General features: G+C 43.0%; 1 protein-coding gene across 4 annotated transcripts in view; it reads right to left on the reverse strand.

The window, feature by feature from the left end:
* The window catches only part of SMARCA2 (SWI/SNF related BAF chromatin remodeling complex subunit ATPase 2), a 1,892,118-nt gene that overhangs the window by 1,607,712 nt on the left and 264,751 nt on the right, over positions 1-19,655 (reverse strand). For all 4 annotated transcript variants that reach the window (XM_086961220.1, XM_086961218.1, XM_086961217.1 and 1 more), the window contains exon 5: positions 5,369-5,470. In XM_086961220.1, coding sequence (XP_086817346.1) covers positions 5,369-5,470 — 102 coding nt within the window. The remainder of the gene's footprint in view (positions 1-5,368; positions 5,471-19,655) is intronic.

The raw sequence follows: 19,655 nt of genomic DNA on the forward strand, positions 1-19,655 counted from the left end.
TGTAACATCGTATCTATCAGATAGAGATTTGTGAATAAACCGTGAATAAAAACCAGTGATCGCAGTCTCAATTGCAAAAAAAAGGCACATTTCTTGTAATCAGCGTATAGGTAATGCTATACTTTCACCAGGGCTCTCACACATACATACCACGTGCATGTTAGAGTATTAACCGTGCTGTCAACAATACATACGTGCAGGCATGCCATGCGTGCTTTAGTGTTATTATTCGCACTTACCCAAACTTTGGGGGCTTCGTGCGTCTCAACGGACCGAGATGGGTGGTGTGGTCCTAAGAGTTTGACAATTACAAGGAATATGTGGTTTATAGAGGTATGACTCCTGATAATTGTATACCCAGATTACTATGACGGAGATCCGTCGAAAGAGCAGGAATGCCAAGGAAAGTCTAGACAGCCGGCTGACCCTGCTCATGTTGGGGGGAGAGAAAAAAGTTTGTTGCGATGACTTACTCAGTTAGAGGTCTCACCCGTCTGCTGCATCTAGCAATATCCCGGTCCCCGGCTCTGCGAGAAAAGAATGACCGGGAGATCAGACTTAAGAGTTCCATTTGCTAAGTGTATTCACTTCCGGGAGTGACGCTGCCAGAATGCGTGATCCGGACGTGGTGAGCGGATGAATGATCGTTTGACCCGGAGTTTCCGGTCCTGGAGAGTGAAGGTTCATGGAACGAGTAGTTCCTCAATTACATAGTTGAAGAGCCACATAACTTAATGCATAAATGTATTGACAGAAACGGATTGCTAATCTCATGTAAAATAATTTACAATTGAAAGCGAGGTGGAGCTTGAAAAATTCACTCGTCCAACACAAATATAAAATGATCGAGTCTCTGGGTGAAGGTGATGTTGACGGTAACAATTGCTCGTCGGGGGCGGTAATTAATTTGCAGTTAAATGTACCTGATCTCTATACAAATTGTAACACGGAGGGGGTGATCTACCTCATCAGATGCCTGTGCAACCTACTATACGTAGGGATGACCTCACGAAAAGTAGAAACCCGCATCTGTGAGCATAGGAGCACCATCAGAAGAGCTATCACAGCGACCAGGCTGACAGCCCACTTTGTCGAAAAACATCACAAAGACACTGATATCAGATGGACTGTAATTGAAAAAGTGAAAGTAGCGAACAACTTACAGAAAACACTATTGGAGAAGGAACAACGATGGGTTTACCGTTTAAAGACTCATGAAGAAGGATTAAAGGACTCCATTCCTTGGGGCCAGATAAAAAGATGATCATATCACAATAGTGATACAACACAATCTGCATGGAATTCCTAGCCATCACCATGATCACATTTTCTTGATGACCCATGACATCACGTGGCCACTGTCATTATCAACCCCCACTCTCTTGCTCGAATCTTGTTTTTTATAAAAAAATAGAGATCAGGTACATTTAACTGCAAATTAAGTACCGCCACCAACGAGCAATTGTTACCGTCAACATCACCTTCACCCAGAGACTCGATCATTTATATTTGTGTTGGACAAGTGCATTTTTCAAGCTCCACCTCGCTTTCAATTGTAAATTATTTTACATAAGATTAGCAATCCGTTTCTGTCAATACATTTATGCATTAAGTTATGTGGCTCTTCAACGATGTAATTGAGGAACTACTCGTCCCATGAACCTTCACTCTCCAGGACCGGAAACTCCGGGTCAAACGATCATTCATCCGCCGACCACATCCGGATCACGCATTCTGGCAGTGTCACTCCCGGAAGTGAATACACCTAGCAAATGTAACTCTTAAGTCCGATCTCCCGGTCATTCTTTTCTCGCAGAGCCGGGGACCGGGATATTGCTAGATGCAGCAGACGGGTGAGACCTCTAACTGAGTGAGTCATGGCAACAAACTTTTTTCTCTCCCCCCGACATGAGCGGGGTCAGCCGGCTGTCTACACTTTCCCTGGCATTCCTCCTCTTTCGACGGATCTCCGTCGTAGTAATCTGGGTATACAATTATCAGGAGTCATACCTCTATAAACCACATATTCCTTGTAATTGTCAAACTCTTAGGACCACACCACCCATTCCGGTCAGTTGAGACGCACGAAGCCCCCAAAGTTTGGGTAAGTGCGAATAATAACACTAAAGCACGCATGGCATGCCTGCACGTATGTATTGTTGACAGCACGGTTAATACTCTAACGTGCACGTGGTATGTATGTATGTATGTATGTATGAGAGCCCTGGTGAAAGTATAGCATTACCTATACGCTGATTACAAGAAATGTGCCTTTTTTTGCAATTGAGACTGCGATCACTAGTTTTTATTCACGGTTTATTCACAAATCTCTATCTGATAGATACGATGTTACAATAGAACACAGAATATAAATCAATGAAAACATTGTTTTATTTGGAGCCTGTCACAATCGCGTATGAATGACTTGCACTGAGTGGGGTCAAGCACTCCACTTTTATGGCATGCACACAGAATGTAGCATGCTCATACATGGGTTACGCACCTATTCACTATCACCATGTGGATACATAATTTGTTCCTTTGTGTATTTTTTGCCCTACAGATGGAGCCTGGCAATACCAAGACATTTTTACACTAATGAGGAGAAGCTACTCTTCCCTCTTAACACGAATAGGATAGGGACTTCCATCCTGTAATTTCCCACACATAAAGGGGGATTTTTTCAACTGCCCTGAAGAAAGTCCTGGACCTTTACGGCCCCCGTGGACTGAAACATGTCGGCACTAGGGTCTTAGGACCATTAAAATCCAGAAGAGACCCGTTTTATCTATTTTTAACAACCGGATCTGACCCAATAAAGGGAAACCAGGGGTCAGCTCCAGGAATTTTATCTTTAAGTCCCCTGCCCTTCATCTATCTAAAGAGCTACCCAACACTGTGGTTGAGCCCACCTCGACTTTTAGGAGCCGTGGTGACCCGATGATGAAGCATGACACCACTAGGGTGTGTGAGGGTAACTAATAAGAACTAGATTTTTTCCCCCTTAATAAACACGCCCATAACTAGTATGATCCTCATACCCTAGGTAGGAAAGTGCGTAATCCATACCACTACAGACATCTTTTACTTTAGAGTACACACTATTTGGCAACACGCTGTATCATAGTGTGATTGGAGTATCTTTTGTGTAAATATATTTCTAGAGAGGACATACTCCGATTGTCTTCCTCTGTGAACCCCCTGACCCCTGGCAAACGCTCCAGGAGGTTTTTTGTGATAATGATAGATTTTAAGCATACCTAGCCTATAAGAAAAACTGTATATAAAGAGAGTAAAAAAGCAATACGATTTACAGAGTCAATAAAAGGGACTCCTGTTTTCAAAATAAGAGTGTATGATCCATGGTGTCAGAGGTAAAACTTTTGTTAAAACTCCATTCAGTAGTGAAGCATACACAGGCATGCATTTCCAGAAAATAGTAAGATGGGTGATCATAAGATGCTTACTGGTCTGTGTATATATAATCTACTTTTTAAACGAAACAGGTTACTACTTAGCTATATGAGGAGTGGGTCTGACTAGTAGATTTAACTCTGTGTCTTATCAGGCGAGGAACAGAAAAGGAACAAGAGCAAACAGAGATGTAAGGAATGAAATACAGAATAATATAGACTAACTCTAATATGCCTTCTCTCTGATGGTAACAAGCAGCACACAGTGCCCACACTACAATTACTCAATACGTATTTTGAAGGGTAAGAAACCAATTTATTGTCGCTTCCCTAGACCACATTACTTTGTGTTCATTATTTTATACCTTTTTCAAGTTTTCAAAATATTAATAGCAGGAAAAGACAATGAATTCAAATATTTACAAGGCTAATTAAACTTTCTACAAACATTAAAAGACAAACATTATTTACACATTAGAAAACATTTTGACATCAAGCATTTACAACAAAATTACAAAAAAATGATAATGGTTTCATCACAAACAACAATTATTACAAACGACAAATGAGAGAAACTAGAGTTGGGAGGAAAAATATAAGCAACTCAATGACTTATGAGTTTTCTAAATACTGGACCAGACGGTCCTAGTGTTTTTTACAATGATGGTTTTTAACTCCCAAACAACACTGCCGACGCGTTTCTAGACCAGGCGTAAAGTCACTGGTCTGTCATCAGGGCTGTATGTGTCTTGTATCAAAACTGTTCAATGGAGGACTTCGAGAGGGGTCCTTTGAAGGCTTTATTGAGAGAAAGAAGACCCCATCAGTATCGAGCAGTGGCTAAAGCAGCAGGATGGTGATAGTGATACTCCTTTTTCCTTGAAAATAAGAAAACGAAGGAAGATTCAACCTCGATGGTTACGCCGCCAAAATTGATCCCGCCGCAATTCGGCAGTTCTAAAAGAATAAGGCATCCCTGTCTGGCCACGATATTTATCAAAAGGACCTTCAAAAGACCCCTCTCGAAGTCCTCCATTGAACAGTTTTGATACAAGACACATACAGCCCTGATGACAGACCAGTGACTTTACGCCTGGTCTAGAAACGCGTGGGTAGTGTTGTTTGGGAGTTAAAAATAAAAAACACTAGGACCGGCTGGACCAGTATTTAGAAAACTCATGTCATTGAGTTGCTTATATTTTTCCTCCCAGCTCTAGTTTCTCTCATTTGTCGTTTGTAATAATTGTTGTTTGTGATGAAACCATTATCATTTTTTTGTAATTTTGTTGTAAATGCTTGATGTCAAAATGTTTTCTAATGTGTAAATAATGTTTGTCTTTTAATGTTTGTAGAAAGTTTAATTAGCCTTGTAAATATTTGAATTCATTGTCTTTTCCTGCTATAATTTTTTTGAAAACTTGAAAAAGGTATAAAATCATGAACACAAAGTAATGTGGTCTAGGGAAGCGACAATAAATTGGTTTCTTACCCTTCAAAATACGTATTGAGTAACTGTGGTGTGGGCACTGTGTGCTGCTTGTTACTTATATAGGGTCTAGCCCCCACCACGTAAAGGACCTAACCCCTGTTGTTCACATTCTCTCAGATGGTGGCAGCAGCAGTGGCAAGGGTGTTTAAAATAGGCTTAAGAATGTAGCCAGACAAGCAATCAAGTGATTAATAGATGTAGACTCAATTAATGAGCAATGACAAAGAACAAGAGTAAATACCCACTTCAAATAACTTCTGATTCGTTCCTAGTTACAGAATGGGCTTATTTGTTCCTAAAAAGGTTGTGTGTTGTCACCATCAAAACAATGGTGGCATGTCATTAAAGTTCTTAAATGTGGCAGGTGTTAACTTAGGGACACTGAACAGAAATCTTAAAGTTCCTTTTAAGTGCAGTTTAAGTATAACTATAGCCTGTATCATTCTTGTATACAAGTATGAAATACCTTCAGTCCATGGCTTTGGGGTCATACTAGCTGCATGAAGAGGCATTCCTGGCGTTGGCCCGGGACCAGCTGGTGGAACTCCCATCGGATGCATCCCCATTGCTAAAGTTAGGTATAGGAAATAAGATCCAAGTAAACGTTAATTGAAATGTGAGTTCACTGTCAATTTACCTCCCAAATTGCTAAACTATTCTAACTCAGGAAGTGCAAACAACATAAAATATTTAAAAAACTGAAAATATATATAGGGTTAGGAATGCAGCTGACTGAAAAACAAAAAAAAACTTGAATGCGAGTAAATAACTGACATATTAATACACTCATGGCAATTAAGAGAAATACGTTAACAAGTAGTAGAGCTATACATTCAAAAGTAGAAGGCCTTTTTCACATTAACTTGATAATTATTTTTTATTAAAATGTACGTGTTTTCTCTCAATTATTGTAACGCTAACCCACTGCTTTCTTTAAAAAAAATGAAGAAGCTCCAATGGATTACAATACATACATGTTCAGACAAAATGAATCCAAAGTAGCCAGTACCTGCTAACCTGTTCACAGAGGCCTATATACTCCTTATTTTCAATCCAGGTTGAGCGAGCGCTTATGGGTCCAAGTGTTACTCTAAAACGGAAGTCTGACCTGGCTTGTGTTTTATAATCCAGAGATTTTATCTACACATCTGATGCAACTGAAGGGCTTCCAAGGTTACTCAAACGAGCCACTGGTGGACACAGGATTTCTGTTGTTCGTTTACTGGGGTATTAGTGTTCGTAGTTGTATAGAATGTTTGCCCCATTAACCTTTGTGGAGAATTTGTACTTGATCCTCACATTCACAGCTGGACATTTAGGATCTTTTAAGGCAGGCATTTATGTGGTATAAAGTAGGAACTCAAGCACCTCAATCATATCTCCCACACAGAACATACCACATCCAACAACCTTCCAACCACATACTTCCAAAAAAGTATCATCAGGGATAAGAAGTACCATACGCTGCGTTGCTGACATCAAGTTAAAAAAATACTAGAATAGTATGAACAATGACAAATTCTATAAAGCAGAAAATAGGGAGTGGTTATGGGGGAACTGCAAGTTTTTAAGTGAAAACTTTGTCTTGGGTTCAACACACATTTTTCAATTTGTTACCCAATAATCAACCATATGTTGCACCTGAACTGGGAAGAGGCTAACTTGGTTCAAATCAGGCCACAGTGAAACACTGTCACTCTAGTACACTAGTAGTGCTAGGAGAGCTTGCCATGTGACATCATCGCAAAGTGGGCACTTTTGTAAGATTTCTGTGCAGAAAGAAACACAGACCAGCAAGTCTCAATGTCAGTCCTGACCACCCGTCCCCATTTTTGGATTGTCACTGCAGCGCACCACAACAACCAGAAGGCCGTGCAGTCGGCAACGCCCACCTCGGCAGGTGTTTCAATTTAATGGTGCGCAGTGCAACAGCGCTTTCATTTTCTTTAAACAGCACGCCACAGAAGAAGGGAGGCAGAGGTTCCCGAAACGCGGCTGGCGTAAGGATTCCTTGATGTGTGCTCTTCCATGTCGCCTGCTTGCATGCTGCCATTAAACAATGTGATGATTCCAGATTCTTCCTGTGGCCTTCTTCAAAGGGGTGTCCTGCGAGTATTTGATTTATTAACGCCCGTCCCGGTCGTGAAGGAAGGTCCACCGCTGCGGTACGGGTCTTGTCAAGTGCCTACTATGGTGTTTGAGGTGCGAGGAGGAAGACGGGTAGGCGCCTCTGCAGGGTGGTGCCCACCCTTTCACAGTGACAGCAAGGAAGTGGGTCAGGTGACTGTCGATGCCCTCATCAACCCACTTGGGATATTAACTGTGTTTTATTGGGACAATGAATAGCGCGCTCACTTGAGATTAGATACAGCGCACCACAACAACCAGAAGGCCATGCAGTCGGCAATGCCCACCTCAGAAGGTGTTTCAATTTAAGGGTGCGCAGTGCAACAGCGCTTTCATTTTCTTTAAACAGCACGCCACAGAAGAAGGGAGGCAGAGACTCCCGAAACGCGTCTGGCGTAAGGATTCCTTGATGTGTGCTCTTCCATGTCGCCTGCTTGCATGCTGCCATTAAACAATGTGATGATTCCAGATTCTTCCTGTGGCCTTCTTCAAAGGGGTGTCCTGCAAGTGTTGGATAAATATATGATAATATATATATATATATATATATATATATATATATATATATATATATATGAGCAGAGTAATGAATTTTAAAACTGTCTATATTATAGGTCCAGTGCAGCCAAACCAGCCTATGTTCAGATCTGCAGTTGTTAGATCTCCAAAATGACATGATATAGTTCCAGCCACTTTGAAAAGCTAATTATTTAGCAGTTAAGTTTACCACCATCACTCCTGTAACATGAGCCCCCCCCCCCCCCAAAAGAACACTTTAAGTGGTCAAGCTTCCTCAAGGATAGCAGCCTCGTTTATTCACCTGAAATAAAAAATCAAGAAACTGATTTGTCTTTGAACTGGGAGGGCACCACACCCAACTGTGTTACAAATAGTAGCCTGTCAAAGTTTAGTTCTCCAAGTTAACGAGCACAGTGTCATTTCAAATAGGACTAGAATAAGACAGGTGTTGATACTACACCCAACGATCTTTTAGTTTTTCATTTTATTAAAGGGATGGGGTTTAGTGCGTCTGAGGCTAAAACACTGCTCTTCTCCACTGCCCTTTGAAGTACGGACAGGGATACCAAAACAAAGCATTAATTGAGAAGATCTGGGTTCCATATAGTTTTTAATCTCCTAGTTGAAACAAATGGAAACTATTGCATCTCAAAAATAATTTTAAGAGTTACGAGAATAAATTAAGTATATCTGCATAAAGCTCTTAAAATAGTGAGCAGATCCCATGCCAGTTCATTTTTTGCACACTGTGTACTCCATACCAGAACCACCTTGTGCAATCCGTCCTGGCCCAATAGAATAGTACAGCCTGAACTGTAAAGTCAGGTCTTCTCTTAACAGGAAACAAGCAACCTCAGACAGGTTTGGGTCTATTTCAGCCATGTCAATGAGGACAAGCTGAACTTCACAGATGAAGCGTAAGAGGGACGAAGCCTGCCAGGGGCTGCTTGTTTTCTGTTTAGAGCAGCCTAGGCCTTGTGGTTTGTGATGAACTGTGAATAAGGAGCATGATAAGGCCAACTTACATATTGAGGGTCTCTCCCCCGAGGGTCACAGTGGGAAAATAGCAGATAGACTCGAAGGCAGCTCAAGTGACTGCCAGTGACAGATTAATGACCGCTTTCCTTCCACCACTTTGGAGTAAATTGTACATAAACACAGTTACATTTTCTGCAATGTATTAATAATTCAGTGTCAAACGTTGCAGATCTATCCGAAAGGTATACTTCTTGCAGTGTGGCAGTCTTACCACATCACTGATGGTTATTCCAATTTTGACATGGAAACTTTCATTTTTCCCATAGTTCTAAAATTGCTGTTTTCTTTTTCCTTTCTACCAGTCTCGATCTTAAAATCTTTCATATATTGTGATTGTTTATGTGTTAGCATGGACAGTTCTTCAAACAATCTACATAAAGGTGTGTTATTGGTCAATAAAAATGTTACCATGTAAAAGTTAAAAAATAAAAAAGTTATATGTCAAACGCCATGACTAATTCATTAAACTTTGAGATATTGGCTGTGCACAGCTTAGTTGGTTTTTGCAGGGGGTTATTCTTATTTTGTTTCTTTCTTGCCACACACTCCTTAATTAAAAATAGCTTAATCAGTTTCAGTCTCTAGGCCATGGTACACTGGGGTGTAATGCTTTTTGGGTTGTTTTGTACTGTATGATGGTGGTCCCATTTAGTAGGCAAGCTGCTATCACAAGTTAAGACTCAAACTATGCACTCTTGGTATATGCGTTGAAACGAATCTCAAGTGTAGTAATAACTTTGCATTGCCTTGAGCTTCCATGGTATTATAAAAGTTAGACTACTAGGGGACAAGAAGGACCATTAGCATTCCAGAACGCTGAGTTGAGTACACCCAATCATACAGCTAAGAAAAAGAATAAATAAAAATATGAAAGAGTCTCATTTTCGCAGATTTGTCGATGTACACAAAGCTTTTACATCTTGACCAACTACTCTTAAGAAGTGTCAATGAGCTAGAAGTGGTGCAATCTATCCGAACATTTGTATGCAGTAAAATATTGAAGTCATACCCTGGGAGTCCACCTGGATAACTATGGATAAAAAAAACTACTAGGATTATTTAGCATACATCACTGTATTGTAGGGCATAATTGTAAACACAATGAACTTGAATCCCAAAGATTTTGTTGTGGCTTACACTTGCAGTACTGCTGGCTTACTCCTGGAATTAAGTAGTAAGTGAGTAGTACTACATGAGTAATTCACAACAACTTAAAGCAAAATCTTTGTAAACTGGGCAATTTAGAAGCAGTGAGCCATTACTATAACAATAGTTCTGGGAAGCAATGGCATTCCAGTGACAACGAGTAGACACATATACCGACAACTGAAGGGGGCATGAAACAGCTTCTCACATGTGAATGTTTGCTTTTTCTGAACTGAGATTGCACAAATCAATAGTAGGTAGTGGAATGTGCCCAAATATATACCATTATGAATGCCTGTTCATATTGGAAACTTGCACACTGATGAGAAAGTGAGGGACAAGCAATCTTGGGGATAATAGAGTCTTTATTTTACCTGAATGGATTTGATATTGTGCAAAAAATATAAGAGAGAAGGAAGTTCATTTCTCTGTTGACAATACCAATCTTTTTTTCCCTCCTGGAATAGCTTGGGAACCACAAAACAAATTAGCTCTTTCATTTCGACCTACCTAAACGGAGGTGGGCCTAGCTGCTTCAGGGTCTGTTCTATGACATACCTCAGACTTAGGGAGCTGATACATAGACACGTGCTGACTCAACATACGGATAAAGAAACACTCAGGTGTATATGCATTTTTAATCTTGTGGAGGGACATACATGTAAAGTGATATAACCAACCGTGACACAATGTTAGCAGATCGCTGATGGCTATATCCATTACACCCATGGGATGTCTTGAGCCAACTGCTAGGACAGCATAACTTTGGTAATAAAACAGCAGATAGGCGGCAAAACCACCATGTGAAGAAGTTGATAACTGTCTTGAATCTTCGCACCTACTCGTGAAACTACCATCTCAGTTTTTGCCTAATAAGAAAACTGAAGTGATTAGTTAAGATGCAAGCGGATTCTTTCTCCCACCCACCACAGAATGATTGAAAGGATTCCCTGAAAAAACATGACGCACACCTAATAGGAGCACTTTGTTTTTACTGCATCGCAGTTGTCCCTCTTGTTCTAGGTATCAGTGGACCTCAAAGAGGACGTGACTAGAGGAGCGATTCTTTTAAGAAGTTCCTCCAATAAAGAGAGTGTCAATTTCCATGTGTGAAACACTATTTAACAGTCAAAAGGATCAGAGTCCTATCTATGAAATGTGCATCCCCGGTATTGTAGCATTCTACCAGCTGAAGCACTCGTACACTTAAAAAACAATTCTTAGTTTTTTAATACAAATTTGGTGTCATCACGAGGCGGAAACCCTATGAGATCCTATTGTAAATTATGGCTCCTACATTGCAAAATAATGCTTTCAATAACAGATATTGCAATACTAATAACTCCTTTTCCATTATTAAAATACACCACCAAAGCCAAAAGGTCTGACTTGCATTTTCAGATAATAAACAGTCCTATTTGCTCCGTCAATGCTTGTTTTATTTTCTTATATTATTGGCTCTGCAGAGTTTAGGTCTTATCTGTGAATAAAGAAGACTGAAAAAAGAAATGAGAACTCTGAGTTAATTAAGCAACACTAAAAAGGCTAAAGCAAATTGCACAAGACTCCCACAAGCAAAGAAGGTAAAAAAATAAACTGTACCCCTCATGATATATTATTAAGAGAATAAAGTAGCAAGTGTCTGGAACTAGGTTACAAGAGGTTTCCCTACATAACACAAGGAAAAGATTCGGAAAATTATTGATAAATAAATACATGGAAAATAATAAAAGTTCAATTTATTCACAAACTCATGAATGGTGGTAGAATGTGCATGGTGTTCTCTTAAAGGTCTTCAAAGAAGCAATCGGACTTATTTCTTCTGTGGAATATGCCCTCAGATATTCGACCACTGTTGAAAACTATCTGAGAATATAGTTATTTTTTTCCAAATCTACTGAACCGGTTGCCTTTATTCAGAAAGCTGTGGTAAGTGTTAAGTCTTCGTAAGCACACCTTATGCCTGTGGTTTTTCTATTTGCCCAGCCCAACCAGACATACATCACCCTACATACTCTAGCATTATTCCTGTTTTGCTTATCACAGCTAGATTACCTCTGGAACCGAGATGGAAAACTTTTCGCATGCTTACACAGTAAGATTTGAGTAGCAAGGTGTGCTTTATTTTATTTTTATTTATTTTATGTAAAGACACACATTTGCATTTTCTATGCAACAATCCACCTACAGCAACCTTAGTGCCTTCAACATGGGACTAGTTAGATTGGAAGTGTTTAATTACATTGCATTAAGGGCCTCATATGATGTCAGTCGGAAAACCTCCCACCCACAGTCGGATTCCCCTAGACCGTGTTGGAATCCATCCTCCCGACTCGGTCGAAAACAATTCCGACCGACCGATTACGATGCTCCCGGTCTGAAGAGGAATTCAGAATCTATTCTGACTGGCATTCAGAGAATTAGAGTCAGTCGGAGCCGATTCGTAAAGATCAACGGACAGCGTTTCCGACTGACCGATTAAGATGTCTGATTCCAATAGCGTTTCTGACTCGGTCTGTCGAACACGAAAAGGCTGTCGAAACTGATTTTGGGGGCCGCTAGCAAGCCCCCTTCATCCTGAGTCCTCTGGTTTGGGGTCGAGGGGGTACCCAAGGGATCCCCTGTAAAACCATGCACAGTGTGGAAGGGACCATGGGGTGACCGCAACAGGGTGCAAGGTTTTCTTTAGACACCCATTTTTCCCTTAGAAGCCAGTGTTATCGGTTAGAACACAGGCTCCCATTGAAGTCACAGTGTTCGGAAGCATCATAATCGCGAGTCGGTCGGAACCAAATCAACAAGGAGTCAGGCGGTTTCGTTTTATGTTGACATTGTAATTAAGTCCGTAGTATTTTTATTTGCTAACTCCTCTATTTATATTTGTCTTCATTATTTTCAGTCATGCCCCCACCACCCCACCCTGAGAACTTGACTTATTCTTTACTAAAAGCCTTTTCTGAAATCGAGACAAGTAAGAGTATCACAATTTAATCAAAAAACAAAATGCTACAGTTTCTGCTAAGCTTCAGAGGAGAAATGTTCAACACTGCTGTAAAGTCTCCACTTAGATAATACAAATGTCCTCTCAATGATCCTGTCTCAAGCTGAGCCAATCAAGCTACACTGTCATCCAAGTCTCATCGAACATTTTGGATTCAGAACACCGCTAGATAAAGACTATGCCGGCCCAAGTGCTAGGTTGGTTGGGCACTCCCAGATGCCAACATGTATTAATGTGAAGTGCTGTAAAGGTGGCTGCCATCAAATTTGAACTTTAATTGAACCCAATGCTAAATTCCCTAGCTTCACTTAACATGTAAAAGCCATGCATGACACCTTTTTGGGATGGTAACACAATACAGCTGTCAGAGGAAGATTCAGAATGACAATGATTAGGCTTCTTCCTCTGCATAGAGTAAGCATCAGATTTCTCACACACATTGTATTTGGGAGAAGTATAGGGATGTTGACAGCTGAGTCAATGTTGAATGCCAAAGAGCAACATGACCAAGAAGGTAAGGCTGAACTACAGATTTCATAAAACAGAGGCAGTAGAGCAGTCTGCAAATCAAGTAGCACTTTCTGGGAAGAAGATACTTTTAGGATTTAGCCAATTGTCTAGATACATTAATATACACCTTTTCCTTTGAAGATGGTGAAAAATCTCCAAACATGGGCATAAGGGACTTAACACACAAACAGTTATAATGAGAAGGGCAGCTTATGGTGCTTGAAGTGTTTCTAAGAGCACCAACTTTTTGATTAGGTTATAAGAACACTGTTTGAATTGGCATCTTTTGGCGTGTTTCCCCTGAGTTTTTGCTTTCTGACCTCCCGGTCTTTACTCTGTTTGTGCTGGCTTAGTGTTTCTGCGCACTTTTCTCACTGTTGATCACTAGTAAAGTGCCAGTGCTCCTGTGGTACAATGTATTATGGATTGGTGTTTCCATGATTGGTGGGCTGCAGCACTGGATTGTGCCACCCACCCAAACAGCCCGTAAATGTGACTCTGGCCTGCCATGGCAAAGCCTGTGCGCAGTCTGGTACTGCCATGTCTGCTTGGCAAGTGCACCCACTTGCCAGGCCTTAACTTTCCCTTTTCTTATATGTCAGCCCCCCTAAGGTAGGTCCAAGGTACCCCTGTGGGTAGAGAGCAGTGTATGTGAAAGGTAGGACATGCCCTGGTGTGTGTGGCATGTCCTGATAGTGAATTACTGCCAATTTCGTTTTTCACTATTGCAATGCTACCTGTTCCCCATAGGACAGAATAGAAGTTTGTTTATAACATCTTATAAACATAACTAGCCCTGGGAACTAGGTAGGAAAATAATGTTTAGAATGCCTTAACTCAGAATCTAAAGATGCATGTTTTAGTGAAGGCGATTTTTACATTCTGTGTTTAAAAATACCACTTTTAGAAAGTAGGTATTTTCGTGCTCAGTCATCCAGTGTGCCTCTGCTGGAATGTGGATTGCCTGTCTGGGTTTAAGATGCCAGAAGGCTGGGGAGCAGGAGTGGCTCCAGATAGTCTGGGTGGGTCAAGAAAGGGCTGAATAGACCTGGGCTGCAATTGGAGAAGGGGGAGGAGATTTCCTCGCACCTCAAAGGGCCTGGTCTGCCTCTGACAATGCTGTCTCCACCGCCTGCCAGGAAGTCACACCAGAGAAGGCAGAACTGGCTGGGAACAAACACTCTGCCTAAGAGATCAAAGGATTTTGGGATATAAATATTGGGGCCCAGAACCCTGAACTTTAGAACTCTTTTGGATCAAGAAGACAGCCAAGAAGAAGAGCTGGAGAAGCTGTGAGGAGGAACTACCACTTTGCAGAGTGATTTGCTGTGTTGGCCTGCAGTGGCTGCTTCTGTCTTGGGCAGTGAAAGGGCTGAACTGAACTTTCTGCAATCTACTTTTGTGAGTTTCTCCAAGGGCTTGAGGTAGAGCTTGCCCCCTGTTCAAGAACTCTCAGGAACAGCAAAGACTTCAAGCTCTTCTGCCCTCAGCACTGGGGACTGCGTGTTTTGTGCTGCAACAGAAAAAAGCAATCAGACTACGTATACAGCGCAGCTGCAGACCGGGTACTGAAGGCACTGCAAAGGCCACCGCCCCACCGCCACACCGCGACCGTGCTCTCATCGACGACCCCTGCTGATGCCGTAACTGAGCCACTGCTCACACCACGACCTGTGGGCATCGCACTCCTCACCGTCTCGCTTCACGACAACACCTTGGTATTCCCGACGACAGCGCTCTACGCCAAAATCTACGCCTCTGCTTGCACCGTGCTTCATGAGCACCGCTCGTAAAGTTACACAAAGCACCGCCCTCCTCCAGCACCACAGCTTTGGCCTACCGGCACCCGCGACTTCAGCGCATCAGCAACGACGACGACGCTGCTTGCACTGCGACCTGCCAGCACTGCGACTAGCACCGCATTCACTTCGCACTGTGACTCTGGTCTCACTGACGACACCATCTGATGCCGCCACGAGCCGCTGCTCGCACTGCGACCTGAGAGCACCACATGCCGCACCGCTGCACTTCACACCGTAGCACCCGACGCCTGTCGACGCCAGCGCTCCTGACTTCAACAGAGAGGAGATTGATCTGCAACGCGTGTGACGTAGAGGGTCCCAACGACTCCTGCACCGACCTCCGGAACAGAAGCCTGGGGACGCTGTGCTTTCGGAAGCTCAACGAGAGGTCGCCTACGCCCTGCATTTCTAAAAGGTACTGTTTGTGGGTCTTCCCGACACCGTAGCTGGCCCGCGACTCTACGGTCAGCCAGAACTGTTTTTATTTGTTTGCTCACGACCCCGTGATAGCCTCGGACAGAGCTACCAACATCAAGGAACTATTTTTCAAGCATATTTTGACAACCGAAGATTTTTAAGTACTGTATTGTGGATTTTTATCGTTTTTGGTCTTGTCTTAAGGATATAAAAATATTGGATATTTTTTCTAAACTGCTGTGGTGTCCTTTTGTAGTGCTTACACTGTATTAATGTTGGTTATGTGCAAATGCTTTACACACTGCCTCCAAGATAAGTCCGACTGCTCCTGCCAAGCTACCAAGGGGGTGAGAGCAGGTGTTATTTTAGGAGTGTAACTCCCTTATCCTGACTAGAGTGGTGGTTTCTGCCCGACTTTGGCACATGGCCTACCCAACCAAAAATCCCATTTCTAACAAACACACAAGAAGTTGCCTTGCAGACCAGATGATCTCAAAAGACTGCAGTGTCATATAACGCAGCTGCTTATGTATAATTCTAGTTCTGCATCATGAAAATCTTCAATGAAGATATACAAGCCATCAGTGGGGAGCCTCAGGACTTTGACCGCGGAGGTTTAGGTAACCGGTTTGAAGCCTAACGGGACCAACTGAACCTCTTTCCACTCAAAGGTTAAAAAATAAAAATACCACCATTGGAAATTTGAACATCTGCTACGCAAGTACTAGTTTCTTATTCATAAGAGTGCATTTAGCTCATTGAGACAATCCAGGTAGCAGACAACACACACACACAGTGGTTGAGAACCAACCAAGGAGACGTCACTAAACAAAGAACGGTGAGGATTTGTAGACACTGCTCACGCATTTCGAGATTATAAATAGCATCCAAACAGAACAAAAATAATAGACAAAAGCAAAGTCTGCTCATCAAGTTAAATCCAACTTTATAACCTTTCGGTGGTCGCGTTTTATGCCTCACTACAGAGAAGACGAAAAAGAACAGTTCTAACTGCATGGATTCCAAGCGACAACTGTCTTATGTTCTCTGAGAACATGACATTTTCTGAAACATTAAAAGGGAGGGCAGATGTTACTAACTGGAAAAATGATTGTGTAAGAAGGAGATGCCCCTAAAAGGCAAGCAGGGCTGGGCAGTCGACCCGTCGATGGCCCCGGAGGGAGGAGCCGGGGCAACGATCAAGCTCAACAGGAACAAGAATGAGAACTGATGAGTGCAATTGCGGTCCGCACGAACACACTCAGGTACTGGGGTCCTCGGGGCCCGCAGTTGGACATAAGCTCTCGGCAATCTATAGTGCATTAAAAAAGCTCACTATGACCTGATGGAGACACTGGACCTACGATTTCCGGATCGGGGGATGGGGGCATGGAGTGTTGTCCTTCCTCCTCATTACTATCTTTAGTTGTTTTCTAGTATTAGTATATTGGGTGACAGGCACTCTGCCAGTTTATGATGGACAGTTTTAAGTCCAGAGGGCAGGGAAGCAGGGAGGGGGATTGTTGCCAGTGGGTTCGTGGGGGGGTTGTTTCATTGTTACTTTCGTCCATCGACATATGACTAAGAGCACAGCGAAGGCACAAAAGACTTTCTATGGTTCTAATGCACATGCACTGGGGAAAAAGCATTAAAATATTAAGCTGGAATGTCAATGGGCTGGGGGATAAAATTAAGCAGAGTGTAGTCCTGCAGTATATCAGGAAGCAAGGCCCAGACTTCATGCTCCTTCAAGAAACTCACCTCATGGGTCACTCCTGTAAGGCAATGAACCAGTACGGTTATAAATTAGTGGTGCATGCAGGATTCACGACTGGCTCCAGAGGGATGGGTATCATGGTTAGGAACGCATTCCCTTTTTTGCGTAGAATCCACTTGGATTGATGACAGGGGTCGCTATGTGGGCATATCTGGTTCTTGGGAGGGACGGGTCTCTAAGCTGTTCTCCATCTATAACCCACCTGGCCTCCAATCGACTACGTTCCAGCACCTCCGTACTACAATTCTCTCTCTGTCGGAGGGTCTGTTGGTGTTGAGGGTAACTTTAACTCAGTGTGCTCCGGGGCACTCGACCGACATGCCCCTCATGAATTAGGGCCCTCCTCCTGTGGACTGCCAGACCACCTAGAGGCCATGGGACTGATTGATACCTGGCGCACTTTCAACTCGAAACAAAGCAATACACATTTCACTCTGGAGCTCACCACAGTTTTTCCCGCCTTGACTTCATTCTGGTACCTAGCTCTCAAACATCACACATCCGGGAGGTCCGCCACTTAGCTAGAGGGATTTCCGATCACTCACCGATTTGGGTTCACTTTTTCCTAGACTACATGCGGGTGAGTCGAATCACCCCCATAAACCCTTGGCATCTCCGTAATCCCAAAATACGCAAAGACCTCCTAGCCGCCACAGATAGTTATTTTACACACAATGCGGGTACCGTGTCCTCTAGCCAAACACTCTGGGAGGCCTTTAAGACGGTGATCAGAGGGGAAGCAGAGTCTTTAAACAAGAACAGCAAAAAGCAGTATCTGATATTCTTCGGCTGGAGGGGGAGCTGGTGGAACAAGACTCTCTGGAGTCACTCCATCTACTGTGGCTTAAGCAGTCTGAATATAAAGCTCTTGTCACAGATGCAGCTCGCACCCTCGGACAGGAAAAGCTTGGACGATTTTATGACTTGGGAGACAAGACAGGAAAAGTGATAGCCTGGCTGGATAAGCAAGAATGGGCAAATAGACTGGTCCTGGTCCTCCATGACTCCTTTAACTCAGACATAGTAGAAACCCAAGACATAGCTTCTCAATAAGCCACACACTTCGAAGTGGTTTATAGCGCGGGAATACCTTGTGCTGAAACAGACTCCACCGAACTGCTAAGAGACATTACCTTGCCCACCCTCGCCTCGGCAGATAAGCAACTAATAGATAGTTCTCTTACCACAGATGAAATTGCCCTGGCCATTAGATCGCTTCAATACGGAAAAGCCTTGGGCCCTAACGGGAAACCCATTGAACTATATAAACTTTGCCCGGATAAAATATCAGCCCACCGTAAGGCCATGTTTGAGGAGAGTAGGGAGGTGGGGGAACTTCCACTAGACCAACGCATAGCTAACATTGTCGTAATCCACAAAGAAGGCAAACCAAGAACCGACAGTGCTTCGTATCAGCCTATTTCTCTTCTCAACGCCGAGCCGAAAATCCTTGCAAAGGTTCTTGCCAATCATCTGGTTAAGGTAATTTCAACTCTCATACACCAAGATGAATCGGGTTTTATCCCACGCCGGAACACGGCATTAAACCTTCAGTGTGTTCAAGGGGGGTTTGGAAGAGCACACACAATACGCGAACCAGCGGTTTTGGTTTCCATAGATGCTACTTTGGCGTTTGATATGGTTGAGTGGCCCTATCTCTTCGCTGTACTCCAGAAATTGGGGTTTGATCCAGATTTCATCGGCTGGGTCCGCCTCCTATATGCGGCACCACTAGCAAAGGTAGTTGTCAACAATAAACAATCGGACACATTCACTCTGATCAGGGGCACCCGTCAGGGTTGCCCGCTCTCCCCCCTCTTACTTGCCTTGGCACTAGAGCCATTGGCAGCCTGGATCTGACAGGATCTGCTGATCGGAGGACTCCGCTGTTCAGCGGACTGGGAAGATCGGATATCGCTTTACGCCGATGATATCCTACTCTACCTTACCAACACTCAGAGATCTTTAACTGTCTTAATGGACATTTTGGCAATATTTGGGAGATACTCCGGATTCAAAATTAATTGGGCTAAATCTCACCTGTATCTACTTTATGGGGGTGTGCCTGCTTTGCCCTCCAGCTGCCCAATCCAAATTAATGCATCGGGGTTCAATATATTTAGGGATCTTCGTATCCTTGAATCCTATACTCCGATATAACAATAATCTCCTTCCCCCTCTCCACCGTTTACAGACATCGCCAGTTGGAGGACTCTCCCATTGTCTCTCTTGGGGAAGGCCGCCCTTTTTAAAATGATGTCCCCTCCCCCGCTTCCTCTATGCCCTACAAACCTCATGAGAAGCGGAACCCCCCCCACCCCCACCCCCACCTATTTTAAAGAAATTGAACGACTTCAGAGGGAGCTTTTGTGGAATGGGCCGCTACAAATAGCTTTCAGTAAATGGACTCTGAAAT

This window comes from Lissotriton vulgaris, chromosome 3_1 (genome assembly GCF_964263255.1).
Source record: "Lissotriton vulgaris chromosome 3_1, aLisVul1.2, whole genome shotgun sequence".
Taxonomy (NCBI): domain Eukaryota; kingdom Metazoa; phylum Chordata; class Amphibia; order Caudata; family Salamandridae; genus Lissotriton; species Lissotriton vulgaris.